The 22,178-nt window shown below is 47.3% G+C and overlaps 1 protein-coding gene across 2 annotated transcripts in view; it reads right to left on the minus strand.

The window, feature by feature from the left end:
• The window catches only part of LOC311120188 (speckle-type POZ protein-like A), a 70,573-nt gene that overhangs the window by 31,538 nt on the left and 16,857 nt on the right, over positions 1-22,178 (minus strand). For both annotated transcript variants that reach the window (XM_084194805.1, XM_084194804.1), the window contains exons 3-9: positions 15,904-16,020; positions 14,679-14,800; positions 14,338-14,489; positions 14,081-14,208; positions 1,547-1,724; positions 1,070-1,125; positions 832-954 (exon numbers count right to left, since the gene is read on the minus strand). In XM_084194805.1, coding sequence (XP_084050931.1) covers positions 832-954; positions 1,070-1,125; positions 1,547-1,724; positions 14,081-14,208; positions 14,338-14,489; positions 14,679-14,800; positions 15,904-15,981 — 837 coding nt within the window. In that variant the 5' untranslated portion in view covers positions 15,982-16,020. The remainder of the gene's footprint in view (positions 1-831; positions 955-1,069; positions 1,126-1,546; positions 1,725-14,080; positions 14,209-14,337; positions 14,490-14,678; positions 14,801-15,903; positions 16,021-22,178) is intronic.

A 22,178-nucleotide genomic window follows, 5' to 3' on the forward strand; every position in this document is an offset into this window, starting at 1 on the left:
GCTTTCAACAACCATATCTTTCATCATGATTCGTCCAGGCTTTCAACAACCATATCTTTCATCATGATTCGTCCAGGCTTTCAACAACCATATCTTTCATCATGATTCGTCCAGGCTTTCAACAACCATATCTTTCATCATGATTTGTCCAGGCTTTCAACAACCATATCTTTCATCATGATTCGTCCAGGCTTTCAACAACCATATCTTTCATCATGATTCGTCCAGGCTTTCAACAACCATATCTTTCATCATGATTCGTCCAGGCTTTCAACAACCATATCTTTCATCATGATTCGTCCAGGCTTTCAACAACCATATCTTTCATCATGATTCGTCCAGGCTTTCAACAACCATATCTTTCATCATGATTCGTCCAGTTGTATCATGTAATTTTGCGCTATAGCCCAACGGTTTTTTTTCTTTTGGGGGGGGGGGGGGGTTGGCCAATAGGGGGGAAACACCATCATATATCACGATGTTTTATGAGTTCATAATCTTTATAGGACAAAGGTTGACATCGTTGTTCTCCACAGAGAGAGCAGAGTTGTAGGGTTACAGTCTCCCCAACCATGCAGATTATTTAACATTTTTAAACAAATTGGATTATCATTTGAAATGACTCGTTAGCAGTATATCCACAGGCTACTGTAACATCTGGTGTTAGGGTTAGGGTTTAGGTTTAGGGTTTAGGGGTTAGGGGTTGGGGTTGGGGTTGGGGTTGGGGTTGGGGTTAGGTTAGGGTTAGGGTTAGGGTTAGGGTTAGGGTTAGGGTTAGGGTTAGGGTTAGGGCCAATAACGACTAGCTACATTACATGCTGGCAGTCTTACTTTGTCAGCAGCTGCCAGCAGGTTGTCAGCCATCTTCTCCAGGTTGGGAGCTTTCCCTGTGTAGATGAATCCCATCATCTCCTTAAACACATCTGGGTCCACATCACTGATGTCCACACGGTTCTGAGACAGGTCACATAGACACAGTATCATTGTGTTACTATGACTATGATAAATACAGTAGTAGCAGCGCAACACAATGCGTTCACATCAGGTCATTCTCAATAAAACTACACACCTTTTTACTCTCCTCCATCTCATGTTCAAACATGGCGCTAAAGACGGGAGATCTCGCTGTCAACCAAAGAAGTAAAAACAACATTAGTATGTCTATGTCGTGATTCAAGGCATTCTTTACCAAACTGCTGCCATGTCTAAAGCAGTGAAGGAATCTATCCATATCCTTCAGTCAGCACAGCTGGGACGGCTGAGGTAAGGGAGGGCAGGAGAGCCCCATATGAACCCAGGTGTTACTGCTGTTACTAGTGGAGTGGAGGGGAAGGAGGGGTGTCAGAGTTAGGGGGAGGGGTTACAACCCAGGGTTAGGGTTGTTGCTGGTAGTGAGGTGGTTGTTGCTGGTAGTGAGCTGGTTGTTGCTGGTAGAGAGCTGGTTGTTGCTGGTAGTGAGCTGGTTGTTGCTGGTAGAGAGCTGGTTGTTGCTGGTAGTGAGGTGGTTGTTGCTGGTATTGTTAGAGAGGTATTGTCTGGGTCTTACCTGCCAGGATGGATTTGTGTGCCTTGAACTCCTGCCCCCCCACATAGAGGGAACAGTCAGTGAAGCGAGAACACTCCCACAGGCTCCCCAGGTCGTCTGACAGCTGGCACTCTGGAACCTTCAGCATGTTCATGTTGGACTGGCCAGAGATGTTCACAGAGTCCTGAACCACGCTCACCTAGAATATAATGCATTATCAATACATTATTTACAATGCCTTCAGAAAGTATTTATACCCCTTGACTTATTCCACGTCTTGTTGTGTTCCAGAAGGATTTCAAAATTGATTCAATATATTTTTTTCCTCATCAATCTACACACAATACTTCATAATGACAAAGTGAAAACATGTTTTCAGAAATGTTTGCAAATGTATTGAAAATTAAATCCCAAAATCTCTCATTTACATAAGTATTCACACCCCTGAGTCAATACATGTTAGAATCACCTTTGGCAGCGATTACAGCTGAGAGTTTTTCTGGGTAAGTCTCTAAGAGCTTTGCACACATCGATTGTACAATATTTGCACATTATTCTTTTAAAAATTATTCAAGCTCTGTCAAGATGGTTGTTGATCATTGCTAGACAGCCATTTTCAAGTCTTGTCATAGATTTTCAAGCAGATTTAAGTCTAAACTGTAACTAGGCCACTCAGGAACATTCAATGTTGTCTTGGTAAGCAACTCCAGCATATATTTGGCCTTGTGTTTTAGGTTATTGTCCTGCTGAAAGGTGAATTTGTCTACCAGTGTCTGTTGAAAGCAGACTGAACCAGGTTTTCCTCTGGGATTTTGCCTGTGCTTAGCTCTATTCTGTTTTTTTCTATCCTAAAAAACTCCCTAGTCCTTGCCGATGACAAGCGTACTCATAACATGTAAATAACAATGCAGCCACCACCATGCTTGAAAATACGGAGAGCGGTACTCAGGGATGCTTTGTGTTAGATTTGCCCCAAACATAAAGCTTTTTATTCAGGACATAAAGTTAATTTCTGTGCCAATTTCTTTGCAGTTTTACTTTAGTGCCTTGTTGCAAACAGGATGCATGTTTTTGAATATTTTAATTATGTACAGGCTTCCTTCTTTTCACTTTGTCAATTAGGTTAGTATTGTGGAGTAACTACAATGTTGTTGATCCATCCTCAGTTTTCTCCTATCACGGCCATTAAACTCTGAAACCGTTTTAAAGTCACCATTGGCCTCATGGTTTCCTTCCTCTCCGGCAACTGAGTTAGGAAGGATGCCTGTATCTTTGTAGTGACTGGGTGTATTGATAAACCATCCAAAGTGTAAATAATAACTTCACCATGCTCAAAGGGCTATTAAATGTCTGCTTTTTAAATGTTTACCCATCTACCAATCGGTGCCCTTCTTCGCGAGGCATTGGAAAACCTCCCTGGTCTTTGTGGTTGAATCTGTGTTTGAAATTCACTGCTCGACTGAGAGACCTTACAGATAATTCTGTTTGTGGCGTACAGAGATGAGGTAGTCATTCATAAATCATGTTAAACACTATTATTATACACAGAGTGAGTCCATGCAACTTATCATGTGACTTGTTAAGCACTTTTTACTCCTGAAGATATTGAAGCTTGCCATAACAAAGGGGTTGGATACTTATTGACTCAAGACATTTCAGCTTTTTATTGTTTATTCATTTGTAAACATTTCTAAAAACATTATGGGATGTGTGTGTAAACCAGTGTAATCCATTTTAAATGTAGGCTGTAACACAACAACATGTGGGAAAAGTCAAGGGGTGTGAATCCTTTCTGAAGGCCCTGTATACATTATCTATACTAAAACATGTATTCATGTGGGACTGGCCAGAGATGTTCTAACTATCCTGCACCACGCTCATCTACACTACAATATATTATATCTATACATCTATACCCATTTTGCTTGACAACGATAAATACTTTTCCATTAGGGGGAGGGCTATAGACTGACTTTTCCCATTAGGGGGAGGGCTATAGACTGACTTTTCCCATTAGGGGGAGGGCTATAGACTGACTTTTCCCATTAGGGGGAGGGCTATAGACTGACTTTTCCATTAGGGGGAGGGCTCTAGACTGACTTTTCCATTAGGGGGAGGGCTATAGACTGACTTTTCCCATTAGGGGGAGGGCTATAGACTGACTTTTCCATTAGGGGGAGGGCTATAGACTGACTTTTCCCATTAGGGGGAGGGCTCTAGACTGACTTTTCCATTAGCAGCAGGGCTCTAGACTGACTTTTCCATTAGCGGCAGGGCTCTAGACTGACTTTTCCATTAGCGACAGGGCTCTAGACTGACTTTTCCATTAGTGGGAGGGCTCTAGACTGACTTTTCCATTAGTGGCAGGGCTATAGACTGACTTTTCCCATTAGCGGCAGGGCTCTAGACTGACTTTTCCATTAGCGACAGGGCTCTAGACTGACTTTTCCATTAGTGGGAGGGCTATAGACTGACTTTTCCATTAGGGGGAGGGCTCTAGACTGACTTTTCCATTAGTGGCAGGGCTATAGACTGACTTTTCCCATTAGTGGCAGGGCTATAGACTGACTTTTCCATTAGGGGGAGGGCTATAGACTGACTTTTCCCATTAGGGGGAGGGCTCTAGACTGACTTATCCATTAGTGGCAGGGCTATAGACTGACTTTTCCCATTAGTGGCAGGGCTATAGACTGACTTTTCCATTAGGGGGAGGGCTATAGACTGACTTTTCCATTAGTGGCAGGGCTATAGACTGACTTTTCCCATTAGTGGCAGGGCTCTAGACTGACTTTTCCCATTAGTGGCAGGGCTATAGACTGACTTTTCCATTAGGGGGAGGGCTATAGACTGACTTTTCCATTAGGGGGAGGGCTATAGACTGACTTTTCCATTAGGGGGAGGGCTATAGACTGACTTTTCCATTAGGGGGAGGGCTATAGACTGACTTTTCCCATTAGTGGCAGGGCTATAGACTGACTTTTCCATTAGGGGGAGGGCTATAGACTGACTTTTCCATTAGGGGGAGGGCTATAGACTGACTTTTCCCATTAGTGGCAGGGCTATAGACTGACTTTTCCATTAGGGGGAGGGCTCTAGACTGACTTTTCCATTAGGGGGAGGGCTATAGACTGACTTTTCCATTAGTGGCAGGGCTATAGACTGACTTTTCCCATTAGTGGCAGGGCTATAGACTGACTTTTCCATTAGTGGCAGGGCTATAGACTGACTTTTCCATTAGGGGGAGGGCTCTAGACTGACTTTTCCCATTAGGGGGAGGGCTATAGACTGACTTTTCCCATTAGTGGCAGGGCTATAGACTGACTTTTCCATTAGGGGGAGGGCTATAGACTGACTTTTCCATTAGGGGGAGGGCTATAGACTGACTTTTCCATTAGGGGGAGGGCTATAGACTGACTTTTCCATTAGGGGGAGGGCTATAGACTGACTTTTCCCATTAGTGGCAGGGCTATAGACTGACTTTTCCATTAGGGGGAGGGCTATAGACTGACTTTTCCATTAGGGGGAGGGCTATAGACTGACTTTTCCCATTAGGGGGAGGGCTATAGACTGACTTTTCCCATTAGGGGGAGGGCTATAGACCGACTTTTCCATTAGGGGGAGGGCTATAGACCGACTTTTCCATTAGGGGGAGGGCTATAGACTGACTTTTCCATTAGGGGGAGGGCTATAGACTGACTTTTCCCATTAGTGGCAGGGCTATAGACTGACTTTTCCATTAGGGGGAGGGCTATAGACTGACTTTTCCATTAGGGGGAGGGCTATAGACTGACTTTTCCCATTAGTGGCAGGGCTATAGACTGACTTTTCCCATTAGTGGCAGGGCTATAGACTGACTTTTCCATTAGGGGGAGGGCTATAGACTGACTTTTCCATTAGGGGGAGGGCTATAGACTGACTTTTCCATTAGGGGGAGGGCTATATACTGACTTTTCCCATTAGGGGGAGGGCTATAGACTGACTTTTCCATTAGGGGGAGGGCTATAGACTGACTTTTCCCATTAGTGACAGGGCTCTAGACTGACTTTTCCATTAGGGGGAGGGCTATAGACTGACTTTTCCATTAGGGGGAGGGCTATAGACTGACTTTTCCATTAGGGGGAGGGCTATAGACTGACTTTTCCCATTAGTGGCAGGGCTATAGACTGACTTTTCCATTAGGGGGAGGGCTATAGACTGACTTTTCCATTAGGGGGAGGGCTATAGACTGACTTTTCCCATTAGTGGCAGGGCTATAGACTGACTTTTCCATTAGGGGGAGGGCTCTAGACTGACTTTTCCATTAGGGGGAGGGCTCTAGACTGACTTTTCCATTAGTGGCAGGGCTATAGACTGACTTTTCCATTAGTGGCAGGGCTATAGACTGACTTTTCCCATTAGTGGCAGGGCTATAGACTGACTTTTCCATTAGGGGGAGGGCTCTAGACTGACTTTTCCCATTAGGGGGAGGGCTATAGACTGACTTTTCCCATTAGTGGCAGGGCTATAGACTGACTTTTCCATTAGGGGGAGGGCTATAGACTGACTTTTCCATTAGGGGGAGGGCTATAGACTGACTTTTCCATTAGGGGGAGGGCTATAGACTGACTTTTCCATTAGGGGGAGGGCTATAGACTGACTTTTCTCATTAGTGGCAGGGCTATAGACTGACTTTTCCATTAGGGGGAGGGCTATAGACTGACTTTTCCATTAGGGGGAGGGCTATAGACTGACTTTTCCCATTAGGGGGAGGGCTATAGACTGACTTTTCCATTAGGGGGAGGGCTATAGACTGACTTTTCCATTAGGGGGAGGGCTATAGACTGACTTTTCCATTAGGGGGAGGGCTATAGACTGACTTTTCCATTAGGGGGAGGGCTATAGACTGACTTTTCCATTAGGGGGAGGGCTATAGACTGACTTTTCCCATTAGTGGCAGGGCTATAGACTGACTTTTCCCATTAGTGGCAGGGCTATAGACTGACTTTTCCATTAGGGGGAGGGCTATAGACTGACTTTTCCATTAGGGGGAGGGCTATAGACTGACTTTTCCATTAGGGGGAGGGCTATAGACTGACTTTTCCCATTAGGGGGAGGGCTATAGACTGACTTTTCCATTAGGGGGAGGGCTATAGACTGACTTTTCCATTAGGGGGAGGGCTATAGACTGACTTTTCCATTAGGGGGAGGGCTATAGACTGACTTTTCCCATTAGTGGCAGGGCTATAGACTGACTTTTCCATTAGGGGGAGGGCTATAGACTGACTTTTCCATTAGGGGGAGGGCTATAGACTGACTTTTCCCATTAGTGGCAGGGCTATAGACTGACTTTTCCCATTAGTGGCAGGGCTATAGACTGACTTTTCCATTAGGGGGAGGGCTATAGACTGACTTTTCCATTAGGGGGAGGGCTATAGACTGACTTTTCCATTAGGGGGAGGGCTATAGACTGACTTTTCCATTAGGGGGAGGGCTATAGACTGACTTTTCCCATTAGTGACAGGGCTCTAGACTGACTTTTCCATTAGGGGGAGGGCTATAGACTGACTTTTCCATTAGTGGCAGGGCTATAGACTGACTTTTCCATTAGGGGGAGGGCTATAGACTGACTTTTCCATTAGGGGGAGGGCTATAGACTGACTTTTCCCATTAGGGGGAGGGCTATAGACTGACTTTTCCATTAGGGGGAGGGCTATAGACTGACTTTTCCCATTAGCGGCAGGGCTATAGACTGACTTTTCCATTAGTGACAGGGCTCTAGACTGACTTTTCCATTAGGGGGAGGGCTATAGACTGACTTTTCCATTAGTGGCAGGGCTCTAGACTGACTTTTCCATTAGGGGGAGGGCTATAGACTGACTTTTCCATTAGTGGGAGGGCTATAGACTGACTTTTCCGTTAGTGGGAGGGCTATAGACTGACTTTTCCATTAGTGGGAGGGCTATAGACTGACTATTCCATTAGGGGGAGGGCTCTAGACTGACTTTTCCGTTAGCGGCAGGGCTCTAGACTGACTTTTCCGTTAGCGGCAGGGCTATAGACTGACTTTTCCCATTAGGGGCAGGGCTATAGACTGACTTTTCCATTAGCGGCAGGGCTCTAGACTGACTTTTCCATTAGTGGCAGGGCTATAGACTGACTTTTCCATTAGTGGCAGGGCTATAGACTGACTTTTCCATTAGGGGGAGGGCTATAGACTGACTTTTCCATTAGTGGCAGGGCTCTAGACTGACTTTTCCATTAGTGGCAGGGCTCTAGACTGACTTTTCCATTAGCGGCAGGGCTCTAGACTGACTTTTCCATTAGGGGGAGGGCTATAGACTGACTTTTCCATTAGTGGGAGGGCTATAGACTGACTTTTCCATTAGGGGGAGGGCTATAGACTGACTTTTCCATTAGGGGGAGGGCTATAGACTGACTTTTCCATTAGTGGGAGGGCTATAGACTGACTTTTCCATTAGGGGGAGGGCTCTAGACTGACTTTTCCATTAGCGGCAGGGCTATAGACTGACTTTTCCATTAGGGGGAGGGCTATAGACTGACTTTTCCATTAGGGGGAGGGCTATAGACTGACTTTTCCATTAGGGGGAGGGCTATAGACTGACTTTTCCATTAGGGGGAGGGCTATAGACTGACTTTTCCATTAGTGGCAGGGCTATAGACTGACTTTTCCCATTAGTGGGAGGGCTATAGACTGACTTTTCCATTAGTGGGAGGGCTATAGACTGACTTTTACATTAGCGGCAGGGCTCTAGACTGACATCCATTAGCGGCAGGGCTATAGACTGACTTTTCCATTAGCGGCAGGGCTCTAGACTGACATCCATTCCAGTGCCAAGTAAGACATGAAAGAAGTTTGCTATTTCATCTAACATGTTCAGGGAATGTATGATGGATATTTTGATGTGCAACATGCCAAAATAGGATCCAGAATAATCCGATCTATTTTGCCTCCAAGTTTTTGGTGCATATTGTCCTAGGCTATATGCTACATAATTCACCATCTGAGGAAGTGGGAACTCAAAACACATTAGCTAGATTGCTAACTCTAAATATTATATTGTTGCTACATACCCATGTAATTGATCTAAAAGTGAATTTAACATCCTACAAATGGCCCACCCATCTCAATGACAGTTTGTAAAGTGGTGCTTTAGCCTCTATATAGACAGTTGAGAAATAACTCACACCTGTCCCTGTTTCACTGCTGGCTCTCACTCCCATCATACACCTGTCCCTGTTTCACTGCTGGCTCTCACTCCCATCATACACCTGTCCCTGTTTCACTGCTGGCTCTCACTCCCATCATACACCTGTCCCTGTTTCACTGCTGGCTCTCACTCCCATCATACACCTGTCCCTGTTTCACTGCTGGCTCTCACTCCCATCAAGCACCTGTCCCTGTTTCACTGCTGGCTCTCACTCCCATCATACACCTGTCCCTGTTTCACTGCTGGCTCTCACTCCCATCATACACCTGTCCCTGTTTCACTGCTGGCTCTCACTCCCATCATACACCTGTCCCTGTTTCACTGCTGGCTCTCACTCCCATCATACACCTGTCCCTGTTACACTGCTGGCTCTCACTCCCATCATACACCTGTCCCTGTTTCACTGCTGGCTCTCACTCCCATCATACACCTGTCCCTGTTTCACTGCTGGCTCTCACTCCCATCATACACCTGTCCCTGTTTCACTGCTGGCTCTCACTCCCATCATACACCTGTCCCTGTTTCACTGCTGGCTCTCACTCCCATCATACACCTGTCCCTGTTTCACTGCTGGCTCTCACTCCCATCATACACCTGTCCCTGTTTCACTGCTGGCTCTCACTCCCATCATACACCTGTCCCTGTTTCACTGCTGGCTCTCACTCCCATCAAGCAGAGACTCTACTATTTTTTCATCAGTAACAGTAGTTGTTTTAAAAAATCTTTCCCGCAATTACATTTTGAAATGTTGCTCAACTGTCAGTATGCTAGCGCTTATCAGAATGTATCTCTCCATTTACTCCATATGCAAAGTGGGGCGAGGGAGTGAGAGCCAGCAGTGAAACAGGGACAGGTGTATGATGGGAGTGAGAGCCAGCAGTGAAACAGGGACAGGTGTATGATGGGAGTGAGAGCCAGCAGTGAAACAGGGACAGGTGTATGATGGGAGTGAGAGCCAGCAGTGAAACAGGGACAGGTGCTTGATGGGAGTGAGAGCCAGCAGTGAAACAGGGACAGGTGTATGATGGGAGTGAGAGCCAGCAGTGAAACAGGGACAGGGCAGATACTTTCATTGCAGGAAGCAGGTTAATGCACATTACTGTCACTGCAGGAAGCAGGTTAATGCACATTACTGTCACTGCAGGAAGCAGGTTAATGCACATTACTGTCATTGCAGGAAGCAGGTTAATGCACATTACTGTCATTGCAGGAAGCAGGTTAATGCACATTACTGTCATTGCAGGAAGCAGGTTAATGCACATTACTGTCATTGCAGGAAGCAGGTTAATGCACATTACTGTCATTGCAGGAAGCAGGTTAATGCACATTACTGTCATTGCAGGAAGCAGGTTAATGCACATTACTGTCATTGCAGGAAGCAGGTTAATGCACATTACTGTCATTGCAGGAAGCAGGTTAATGCACATTACTGTCATTGCAGGAAGCAGGTTAATGCACATTACTGTCATTGCAGGAAGCAGGTTAATGCACATTACTGTCATTGCAGGAAGCAGGTTAATGCACATTACTGTCATTGCAGGAAGCAGGTTAATGCACATTACTGTCATTGCAGGAAGCAGGTTAATGCACATTACTGTCATTGCAGGAAGCAGGTTAATGCACATTACTGTCATTGCAGGAAGCAGGTTAATGCACATTACTGTCACTGCAGGAAGCAGGTTAATGCACATTACTGTCATTGCAGGAAGCAGGTTAATGCACATTACTGTCATTGCAGGAAGCAGGTTAATGCACATTACTGTCATTGCAGGAAGCAGGTTAATGCACATTACTGTCATTGCAGGAAGCAGGTTAATGCACATTACTGTCATTGCAGGAAGCAGGTTAATGCACATTACTGTCATTGCAGGAAGCAGGTTAATGCACATTACTGTCATTGCAGGAAGCAGGTTAATGCACATTACTGTCATTGCAGGAAGCAGGTTAATGCACATTACTGTCATTGCAGGAAGCAGGTTAATGCACATTACTGTCACTGCAGGAAGCAGGTTAATGCACATTACTGTCATTGCAGGAAGCAGGTTAATGCACATTACTGTCATTGCAGGAAGCAGGTTAATGCACATTACTGTCATTGCAGGAAGCAGGTTAATGCACATTACTGTCACTGCAGGAAGCAGGTTAATGCACATTACTGTCACTGCAGGAAGCAGGTTAATGCACATTACTGTCATTGCAGGAAGCAGGTTAATGCACATTACTGTCATTGCAGGAAGCAGGTTAATGCACATTACTGTCATTGCAGGAAGCAGGTTAATGCACATTACTGTCATTGCAGGAAGCAGGTTAATGCACATTACTGTCACTGCAGGAAGCAGGTTAATGCACATTACTGTCATTGCAGGAAGCAGGTTAATGCACATTACTGTCATTGCAGGAAGCAGGTTAATGCACATTACTGTCATTGCAGGAAGCAGGTTAATGCACATTACTGTCATTGCAGGAAGCAGGTTAATGCACATTACTGTCACTGCAGGAAGCAGGTTAATGCACATTACTGTCACTGCAGGAAGCAGGTTAATGCACATTACTGTCACTGCAGGAAGCAGGTTAATGCACATTACTGTCACTGCAGGAAGCAGGTTAATGCACATTACTGTCACTGCAGGAAGCAGGTTAATGCACATTACTGTCATAGCAGGAAGCAGGTTAATACACATTACTGTCATTGCAGGAAGCAGGTTAATGCACATTACTGTTGACCAAATAATGCTTTTAGAAGTAAAAATCTGCAGGAACGTTGTGTAGCCTAATCAAGGAAATGAGCAGCTTCGGTGAGAGGAGGGTCAGTGTCATTCAGTTGATCATCCCAGCTCTAATCTACACTAAAACATCATGTTGGACTGGCCACTGATGCTAACAGTCTTGCATCACGCTCAGCTACAATACATTCATCTATACTACAATACATGTACAATGTCGACAATACATTCCTGATTTGGAAAGAACTTTGTTTGAATAGTTTGTTTTAGTATGAAGAGTTCTTAATGACTAAACTAGTTAAATGTTCATATTGACGCAGTATCTCCTGGTCTTTGTTAGGCCATTAAAGCAGAAGGGAAAACACATTGGAATCCAAATTAAATAGCCAATTGTAACCGAACGAATTAATTAACTTCCTGAAACGCCTAATTAATGAGAGACGTTCCATCTCCAATTTGAATCTAATTTGTTTATAAAATTGCCAATTTCCTTGAAAATGTTAGACCTTGCTGCAAACCATGTCAGGCAAACTGCCACTTATTCCTAGCAGTATTCAGTTAACTGCAAATTCATTGGACACTTCATTTAACTTGTCCCTCCAAAGAGACGTTTCAGAAAACACTTTTATTGTTCTTGACACATTCTAATGTCAGTTCTATTCAATTATTGGTTTTACAACTCCAGTTAGGAACATAATGAATTTAGTGTTAGCAGGAGTGTTTCACTAAACTTGAGATTTTGATCTAACGTGACTGGTCATGACACCAGAGAGCCTGTTCACTACCCTACACTGTCCTGTGAGGTAGGGACCCTTCTCTAGATGGGTGTCAGGTAGGGACCCTTCTCTAGATAGGTGTCAGGTAGGGACCCTTCTCTAGATGGGTGTGAGGTAGGGACCCTTCTCTAGATGGGTGTCAGGTAGGGACCCTTCTCTAGATGGGTGTGAGGTAGGGACCCTTCTCTAGATGGGTGTCAGGTAGGGACCCTTCTCTAGATGGGTGTCAGGTAGGGACCCTTCTCTAGATGGGTGTCAGGTAGGGACCCTTCTCTAGATGGGTGTGAGGTAGGGACCCTTCTCTAGATGGGTGTGAGGTAGGGACCCTTCTCTAGATAGGTGTCAGGTAGGGACCCTTCTCTAGATGGGTGTGAGGTAGGGACCCTTCTCTAGATGGGTGTGAGGTAGGGACCCTTCTCTAGATGGGTGTCAGGTAGGGACCCTTCTCTAGATGGGTGTGAGGTAGGGACCCTTCTCTAGATGGGTGTGAGGTAGGGACCCTTCTCTAGATGGGTGTGAGGTAGGGACCCTTCTCTAGATGGGTGTGAGGTAGGGACCCTTCTCTAGATGGGTGTCAGGTAGGGACCCTTCTCTAGATGGGTGTGAGGTAGGGACCCTTCTCTAGATGGGTGTCAGGTAGGGACCCTTCTCTAGATGGGTGTCAGGTAGGGACCCTTCTCTAGATGGGTGTGAGGTAGGGACCCTTCTCTAGATGGGTGTGAGGTAGGGACCCTTCTCTAGATGGGTGTCAGGTAGGGACCCTTCTCTAGATGGGTGTGAGGTAGGGACCCTTCTCTAGATGGGTGTCAGGTAGGGACCCTTCTCTAGATGGGTGTGAGGTAGGGACCCTTCTCTAGATGGGTGTCAGGTAGGGACCCTTCTCTAGATGGGTGTGAGGTAGGGACCCTTCTCTAGATGGGTGTCAGGTAGGGACCCTTCTCTAGATAGGTGTCAGGTAGGGACCCTTCTCTAGATGGGTGTGAGGTAGGGACCCTTCTCTAGATGGGTGTCAGGTAGGGACCCTTCTCTAGATGGGTGTGAGGTAGGGACCCTTCTCTAGATGGGTGTCAGGTAGGGACCCTTCTCTAGATGGGTGTCAGGTAGGGACCCTTCTCTAGATGGGTGTCAGGTAGGGACCCTTCTCTAGATGGGTGTCAGGTAGGGACCCTTCTCTAGATGGGTGTGAGGTAGGGACCCTTCTCTAGATGGGTGTGAGGTAGGGACCCTTCTCTAGATGGGTGTGAGGTAGGGACCCTTCTCTAGATGGGTGTGAGGTAGGGACCCTTCTCTAGATGGGTGTCAGGTAGGGACCCTTCTCTAGATGGGTGTCAGGTAGGGACCCTTCTCTAAATCTTCTCTAGTGTGCTGATTCAGATGGACTGGCAGCATTCTGCCCATCATCATAACTGGAATATGAGAAACTGTGTGTGTGAGAGTGGTAACAGTGATACTGTGTGTGTGTGTGTGTGTGTGTGAGTGGTAACAGTGATACTGTGTGTGTGTGTGTGTGTGTGTGTGTGTGTGTGAGTGGTAACATGGATACTGAGTCCATGTAGACGGTCTTACCTCACAGAACAGGGTTAGCTTGTCGTCAGGTAACAGCCATGTCTTACCTCCCAGAACAGGGTTAGCTTGTCGTCAGGTAACAGCCATGTCTTACCTCACAGAACAGGGTTAGCTTGTCGTCAGGTAACAGCCATGTCTTACCTCACAGAACAGGGTTAGCTTGTCGTCAGGTAACAGCCATGTCTTACCTCCCAGAACAGGGTTAGCTTGTCGTCAGGTAACAGCCATGTCTTACCTCCCAGAACAGGGTTAGCTTGTCGTCAGGTAACAGCCATGTCTTACCTCACAGAACAGGGTTAGCTTGTCGTCAGGTAACAGCCCGTTGGCTTCATCAAGCAGGAAATCTCTTCTAATAAACTTTTTGAAGCCCCAGTCCTTCCCCTGGACAAACCGATAGGCTCTTTGGCTTTCTGCAGGGAGGAGGCAGAATCCAAAACACACTTAGTTTGTGTCTATGAGGCTCTAACTAGGAGAATACAAGTAACTAGTATGTTTGTTGAATGATGATTTCCATAAAGTAAGTTGTGTTTGTTACTAACCCATAGCTTTAGTCTCTTCTCTTTTAGTGTTCAATAAGGAAAACTTGAACTTCGCTCTGACTTCACTTTTTGGACAACTAACAAGAAGTAAATACAACGACAGATAATCTTTGCTTTCATCATCCAGTCCTTTTGGGTTGACTCTCAGACACCTGGGCAGGAAACAGAGGAGGAACACAACAGAATATTAGTTCTGGTACAGCCATATCCAGTTGAGACTATATTACCACAGTAGTCATACTTATCCACACAGACAACAAGTCTCCTGACATAAAGCATTGACTCTATAATTAATTGATGACAGTATTAATACAGTAAATGTTGTGACTAATAAAGTTTACCATTTCATCTTGTCATTAGGTCCAGCGGAGAAGGTTGAACTCTTTAAAACCTCCCCCATCTCCTCTCTACAGAAACTGAAGTTGTTGATGGTCCACATGTAGGAGAACTTCACTACTTTTACCTGAAAGAAAAAGGCAACAATCACAACTGTTCTATCCATTTTAAAAGACAGCCTGTGCTGTTGACAAGCAAAAAGAAAACATCCATTACAGAAAGACAAAAACGCCAAAATTAAATATAAAGCCAAACAATCAATGGTGATAAGTAGACCTAGTGAACTAATCTAACCTAGATGTCTGCCATGGGCGGACAGGCAGGCAGGCAGACATCGGGCAGGCAGGCAGGCAGACAGACAGACATCGGGCAGGCAGGCAGACAGACAGACAGACCTCGGGCAGGCAGGCAGTCAGACAGACATCGGGCAGGCGGGCAGGCAGGCAGGCAGGCAGACAGACATCGGGCAGGCGGGCAGGCAGGCAGGCAGGCAGACAGACATCGGGCAGGCAGGCAGACAGACAGACATCGGGCAGGCAGGCAGGCAGACAGACATCGGGCAGGCAGACAGACATCGGGCAGGCAGGCAGACATCGGGCAGGCAGGCAGACAGACAGACATCTGGCAGGCAGGCAGGCAGACAGACATCTGGCAGGCAGGCAGGCAGACAGACATTGGGCAGGCAGGCAGACAGACAGACATTGGGCAGGCAGGCAGACAGACATTGGGCAGGCAGGCAGACAGACATTGGGCAGGCAGGCAGACAGACATCGGGCAGACAGACAGACAGACATTGGGCAGGCAGGCAGACAGACATTGGGCAGGCAGGCAGACAGACATCGGGCAGGCAGACAGACAGACAGACATTGGGCAGGCAGGCAGACAGACATTGGGCAGGCAGGCAGGCAGACAGACATCGGGCAGGCAGACAGACAGACAGACATTGGGCAGGCAGGCAGACAGACATTGGACAGGCAGGCAGACAGACATCGGGCAGGCAGGCAGACAGACAGACATTGGGCAGGCAGGCAGACAGACATTGGGCAGGCAGGCAGACAGACATCGGGCAGGCAGACAGACAGACAGACATTGGGCAGGCAGGCAGACATTGGGCAGGCAGGCAGACAGACAGACATTGGGCAGGCAGGCAGACAGACATTGGGCAGGCAGGCAGACAGACATTGGGAAGGCAGGCAGACATACATCGGGCAGGCAGCCAGGCCCCCCTACCTGTGTGTAACACCAGCTCTCCGCCACAGGCCCTGTAGACATGTCCCCTGGTGGAGGAGGGGAAGGGACCCGTGACATGGCTTCCCCCTCAGCAGCAGCTTCACCACTTAACCTTTCCTACAGGGGAGCAGAGGAGCAGTTAAGACTAATACACAACCTTCTCAACCCCACATCAGACTGGGACTGAGCCATCAGCACGGCATTACCACATCAGACTGGGACTGAGCCATCAGCACGGCATTACCACATCAGACTGGGACTGAGCCATCAGCACTGCATTACCACATCAGACTGAGCCATCAGCACTGCATTACCACATCAGACTGGGACTGAGCCATCAGCACTGCATTACCACATCAGACTGAGCCATCAGCACTGCATTACCACATCAGACTGAGCCATCAGCACTGCATTACCACATCAGACTGAGCCATCAGCACTGCATTACCACATCAGACTGGGACTGAGCCATCAGCACTGCATTACCACATCAGACTGGGACTGAGCCATCAGCACTGCATTACCACATCAGACTGGGACTGAGGCATCAGCACTGCATTACCACATCAGACTGGGACTGAGCCATCAGCACGCCATTACCACATCAGACTGAGCCATCAGCACTGCATTACCACATCAGACTGGGACTGAGGCATCAGCACTGCATTACCACATCAGACTGGGACTGAGCCATCAGCACGGCATTACCACATCAGACTGGGACTGAGCCATCAGCACTGCATTACCACATCAGACTGGGACTGAGCCATCAGCACTGCATTACCACATCAGACTGGGACTGAGCCATCAGCACTGCATTACCACATCAGACTGGGACTGAGCCATCAGCACTGCATTACCACATCAGACTGGGACTGAGCCATCAGCACTGCATTACCACATCAGACTGGGACTGAGCCATCAGCACTGCATTACCACATCAGACTGAGCCATCAGCACTGCATTACCACATCAGACTGGGACTGAGGCATCAGCACTGCATTACCACATCAGACTGGGACTGAGCCATCAGCACGGCATTACCACATCAGCCTAAGACTGAGCCATCAGCACTGCATTACCCCATCAGACTGGGACTGAGCCATCAGCACTGCATTACCACATCAGACTGGGACTGAGCCATCAGCACTGCATTACCACATCAGACTGAGCCATCAACACTTCATTACCACATCAGACTGAGACTGAGCCATCAGCACTGCATTACCACATCAGACTGAGCCATCAGCACTGCATTACCACATCAGACTGAGCCATCAGCACCCCATTACCACATCAGACTGAGCCATCAGCACTGCATTACCACATCAGACTGAGGCATCAGCACTGCATTACCACATCAGACTGGGACTGAGCCATCAGCACTGCATTACCACATCAGACTGAGGCATCAGCACTGCATTACCACATCAGACTGGGACTGAGCCATCAGCACTGCATTACCACATCAGACTGAGCCATCAGCACTGCATTACCACATCAGACTGAGCCATCAGCACTCCATTACCACATCAGACTGAGCCATCAGCACTGCATTACCACATCAGACTGAGGCATCAGCACTGCATTACCACATCAGACTGGGACTGAGCCATCAGCACTGCATTACCACAACAGACTGAGCCATCAGCACTCCATTACCACATCAGACTGAGCCATCAGCACTCCATTACCACATCAGACTGAGCCATCAGCACTGCATTACCACATCAGACTGAGCCATCAGCACTCCATTACCACATCAGACTGGGACTGAGCCATCAGCACTGCATTACCACATCAGACTGAGCCATCAGCACTGCATTACCACATCAGACTGAGCCATCAGCACTCCATTACCACATCAGACTGAGCCATCAGCACTGCATTACCACATCAGACTGAGGCATCAGCACTGCATTACCACATCAGACTGGGACTGAGCCATCAGCACTGCATTACCACATCAGACTGAGCCATCAGCACTCCATTACCACATCAGACTGAGCCATCAGCACTCCATTACCACATCAGACTGAGCCATCAGCACTGCATTACCACATCAGACTGAGCCATCAGCACTCCATTACCACATCAGACTGGGACTGAGCCATCAGCACTGCATTACCACATCAGACTGAGCCATCAGCACTGCATTACCACATCAGACTGAGCCATCAGCACTGCATTACCACATCAGACTGAGGCATCAGCACTGCATTACCACATCAGACTGGGACTGAGCCATCAGCACTGCATTACCACAACAGACTGAGCCATCAGCACTCCATTACCACATCAGACTGAGCCATCAGCACTCCATTACCACATCAGACTGAGCCATCAGCACTGCATTACCACATCAGACTGAGCCATCAGCACTCCATTACCACATCAGACTGGGACTGAGCCATCAGCACTGCATTACCACATCAGACTGAGCCATCAGCACTGCATTACCACATCAGACTGAGCCATCAGCACTGCATTACCACATCAGACTGAGCCATCAGCACTCCATTACCACATCAGACTGGGACTGAGCCATCAGCACCCCATTACCACATCAGACTGGGACTGAGCCATCAGCACCCCATTACCACATCAGACTGGGACTGAGCCATCAGCACTCCATTACCACATCAGACTGAGCCATCAGCACTGCATTACCACATCAGACTGAGCCATCAGCACTGCATTACCACATCAGACTGAGCCATCAGCACTGCATTACCACATCAGACTGAGCCATCAGCACTGCATTACCACATCAGACTGAGGCATCAGCACTGCATTACCATATCAGACTGAGCCATCAGCACTGCATTACCATATCAGACTGAGCCATCAGCACTGCATTACCATATCAGACTGAGCCATCAGCACTGCATTACCACATCAGACTGAGCCATCAGCACTGCATTACCACATCAGACTGAGGCATCAGCACTGCATTACCATATCAGACTGAGCCATCAGCACTGCATTACCATATCAGACTGAGCCATCAGCACTGCATTACCATATCAGACTGAGCCATCAGCACTGCATTACCACATCAGACTGAGCCATCAGCACTGCATTACCACATCAGACTGAGCCATCAGCACCTTATTACCACATCAGACTGAGCCATCAGCACTCCATTACCACATCAGACTGAGCCATCAGCACTCCATTACCACATCAGACTGAGCCATCAGCACCTTATTACCACATCAGACTGAGGCATCAGCACCTTATTACCACATCAGACTGAGCCATCAGCACTCCATTACCACATCAGACTGAGCCATCAGCACTCCATTACCACATCAGACTGAGCCATCAGCACTGCATTACCACATCAGACTGAGCCATCAGCACTGCATTACCACATCAGACTGAGCCATCAGCACTGCATTACCACATCAGACTGAGGCATCAGCACTGCATTACCATATCAGACTGAGCCATCAGCACTGCATTACCATATCAGACTGAGCCATCAGCACTGCATTACCATATCAGACTGAGCCATCAGCACTGCATTACCACATCAGACTGAGCCATCAGCACTGCATTACCACATCAGACTGAGGCATCAGCACTGCATTACCATATCAGACTGAGCCATCAGCACTGCATTACCATATCAGACTGAGCCATCAGCACTGCATTACCATATCAGACTGAGCCATCAGCACTGCATTACCACATCAGACTGAGCCATCAGCACTGCATTACCACATCAGACTGAGCCATCAGCACCTTATTACCACATCAGACTGAGCCATCAGCACTCCATTACCACATCAGACTGAGCCATCAGCACTCCATTACCACATCAGACTGAGCCATCAGCACCTTATTACCACATCAGACTGAGGCATCAGCACCTTATTACCACATCAGACTGAGCCATCAGCACTGCATTACCACATCAGACTGAGCCATCAGCACTCCATTACCACATCAGACTGAAGCATCAGCACCTTATTACCACATCAGACTGAGCCATCAGCACCTTATTACCACATCAGACTGAGCCATCAGCACCTTATTACCACATCAGACTGAAGCATCAGCACCTTATTACCACATCAGACTGAGCCATCAGCACCTTATTACCACATCAGACTGAGCCATCAGCACCTTATTACCACATCAGACTGAGCCATCAGCACTGCATTACCACATCAGACTGAGCCATCAGCACCTTATTACCACATCAGACTGAGCCATCAGCACCTTATTACCACATCAGACTGAGGCATCAGCACTGCATTACCACATCAGACTGAGCCATCAGCACTCCATTACCACATCAGACTGAGCCATCAGCACCTTATTACCACATCAGACTGAGCCATCAGCACCTTATTACCACATCAGACTGAGCCATCAGCACTCCATTACCACATCAGACTGAGCCATCAGCACTCCATTACCACATCAGACTGAAGCATCAGCACCTTATTACCACATCAGACTGAGCCATCAGCACCTTATTACCACATCAGACTGAGCCATCAGCACTCCATTACCACATCAGACTGAAGCATCAGCACCTTATTACCACATCAGACTGAGCCATCAGCACCTTATTACCACATCAGACTGAGCCATCAGCACCTTATTACCACATCAGACTGAGCCATCAGCACCTTATTACCACATCAGACTGAAGCATCAGCACCTTATTACCACATCAGACTGAGCCATCAGCACCTTATTACCACATCAGACTGAGCCATCAGCACTCCATTACCACATCAGACTGAAGCATCAGCACCTTATTACCACATCAGACTGAGCCATCAGCACCTTATTACCACATCAGACTGAGCCATCAGCACCTTATTACCACATCAGACTGAGCCATCAGCACCTTATTACCACATCAGACTGAAGCATCAGCACCTTATTACCACATCAGACTGAGCCATCAGCACTGCATTACCACATCAGACTGAGGCATCAGCACCTTATTACCACATCAGACTGAGCCATCAGCACTCCATTACCACATCAGACTGAGGCATCAGCACCTTATTACCACATCAGACTGAGCCATCAGCACCTTATTACCACATCAGACTGAGCCATCAGCACCTTATTACCACATCAGACTGAGCCATCAGCACTGCATTACCACATCAGACTGAGGCATCAGCACCTTATTACCACATCAGACTGAGCCATCAGCACTCCATTACCACATCAGACTGAGCCATCAGCACCTTATTACCACATCAGACTGAGCCATCAGCACCTTATTACCACATCAGACTGAGCCATCAGCACCTTATTACCACATCAGACTGAGGCATCAGCACTCCATTACCACATCAGACTGAGCCATCAGCACCTTATTACCACATCAGACTGAGCCATCAGCACTCCATTACCACATCAGACTGAGGCATCAGCACTGCATTACCATATCAGACTGAGCCATCAGCACTCCATTACCACATCAGACTGAGCCATCAGCACTGCATTACCACATCAGACTGAGCCATCAGCACCTTATTACCACATCAGACTGAGCCATCAGCACCTTATTACCACATCAGACTGAGCCATCAGCACCTTATTACCACATCAGACTGAGCCATCAGCACCTTATTACCACATCAGACTGAGCCATCAGCACTGCATTACCACATCAGACTGAGCCATCAGCACCTTATTACCACATCAGACTGAGGCATCAGCACCTTATTACCACATCAGACTGAGCCATCAGCACCTTATTACCACATCAGACTGAGCCATCAGCACCTTATTACCACATCAGACTGAGCCATCAGCACTGCATTACCACATCAGACTGAGCCATCAGCACCTTATTACCACATCAGACTGAGCCATCAGCACTGCATTACCACATCAGACTGAGCCATCAGCACTCCATTACCACATCAGACTGAAGCATCAGCACCTTATTACCACATCAGACTGAAGCATCAGCACCTTATTACCACATCAGACTGAGCCATCAGCACCTTATTACCACATCAGACTGAGCCATCAGCACTGCATTACCACATCAGACTGAGCCATCAGCACCTTATTACCACATCAGACTGAGCCATCAGCACTGCATTACCACATCAGACTGAGCCATCAGCACTCCATTACCACATCAGACTGAGCCATCAGCACTCCATTACCACATCAGACTGAGCCATCAGCACTGCATTACCACATCAGACTGAAGCATCAGCACCTTATTACCACATCAGACTGAGGCATCAGCACCTTATTACCACATCAGACTGAAGCATCAG

This window comes from Coregonus lavaretus (assembly GCF_964263955.1).
Source record: "Coregonus lavaretus genome assembly, contig: HAP1_SCAFFOLD_370, whole genome shotgun sequence".
Lineage (NCBI taxonomy): Eukaryota > Metazoa > Chordata > Actinopteri > Salmoniformes > Salmonidae > Coregonus > Coregonus lavaretus.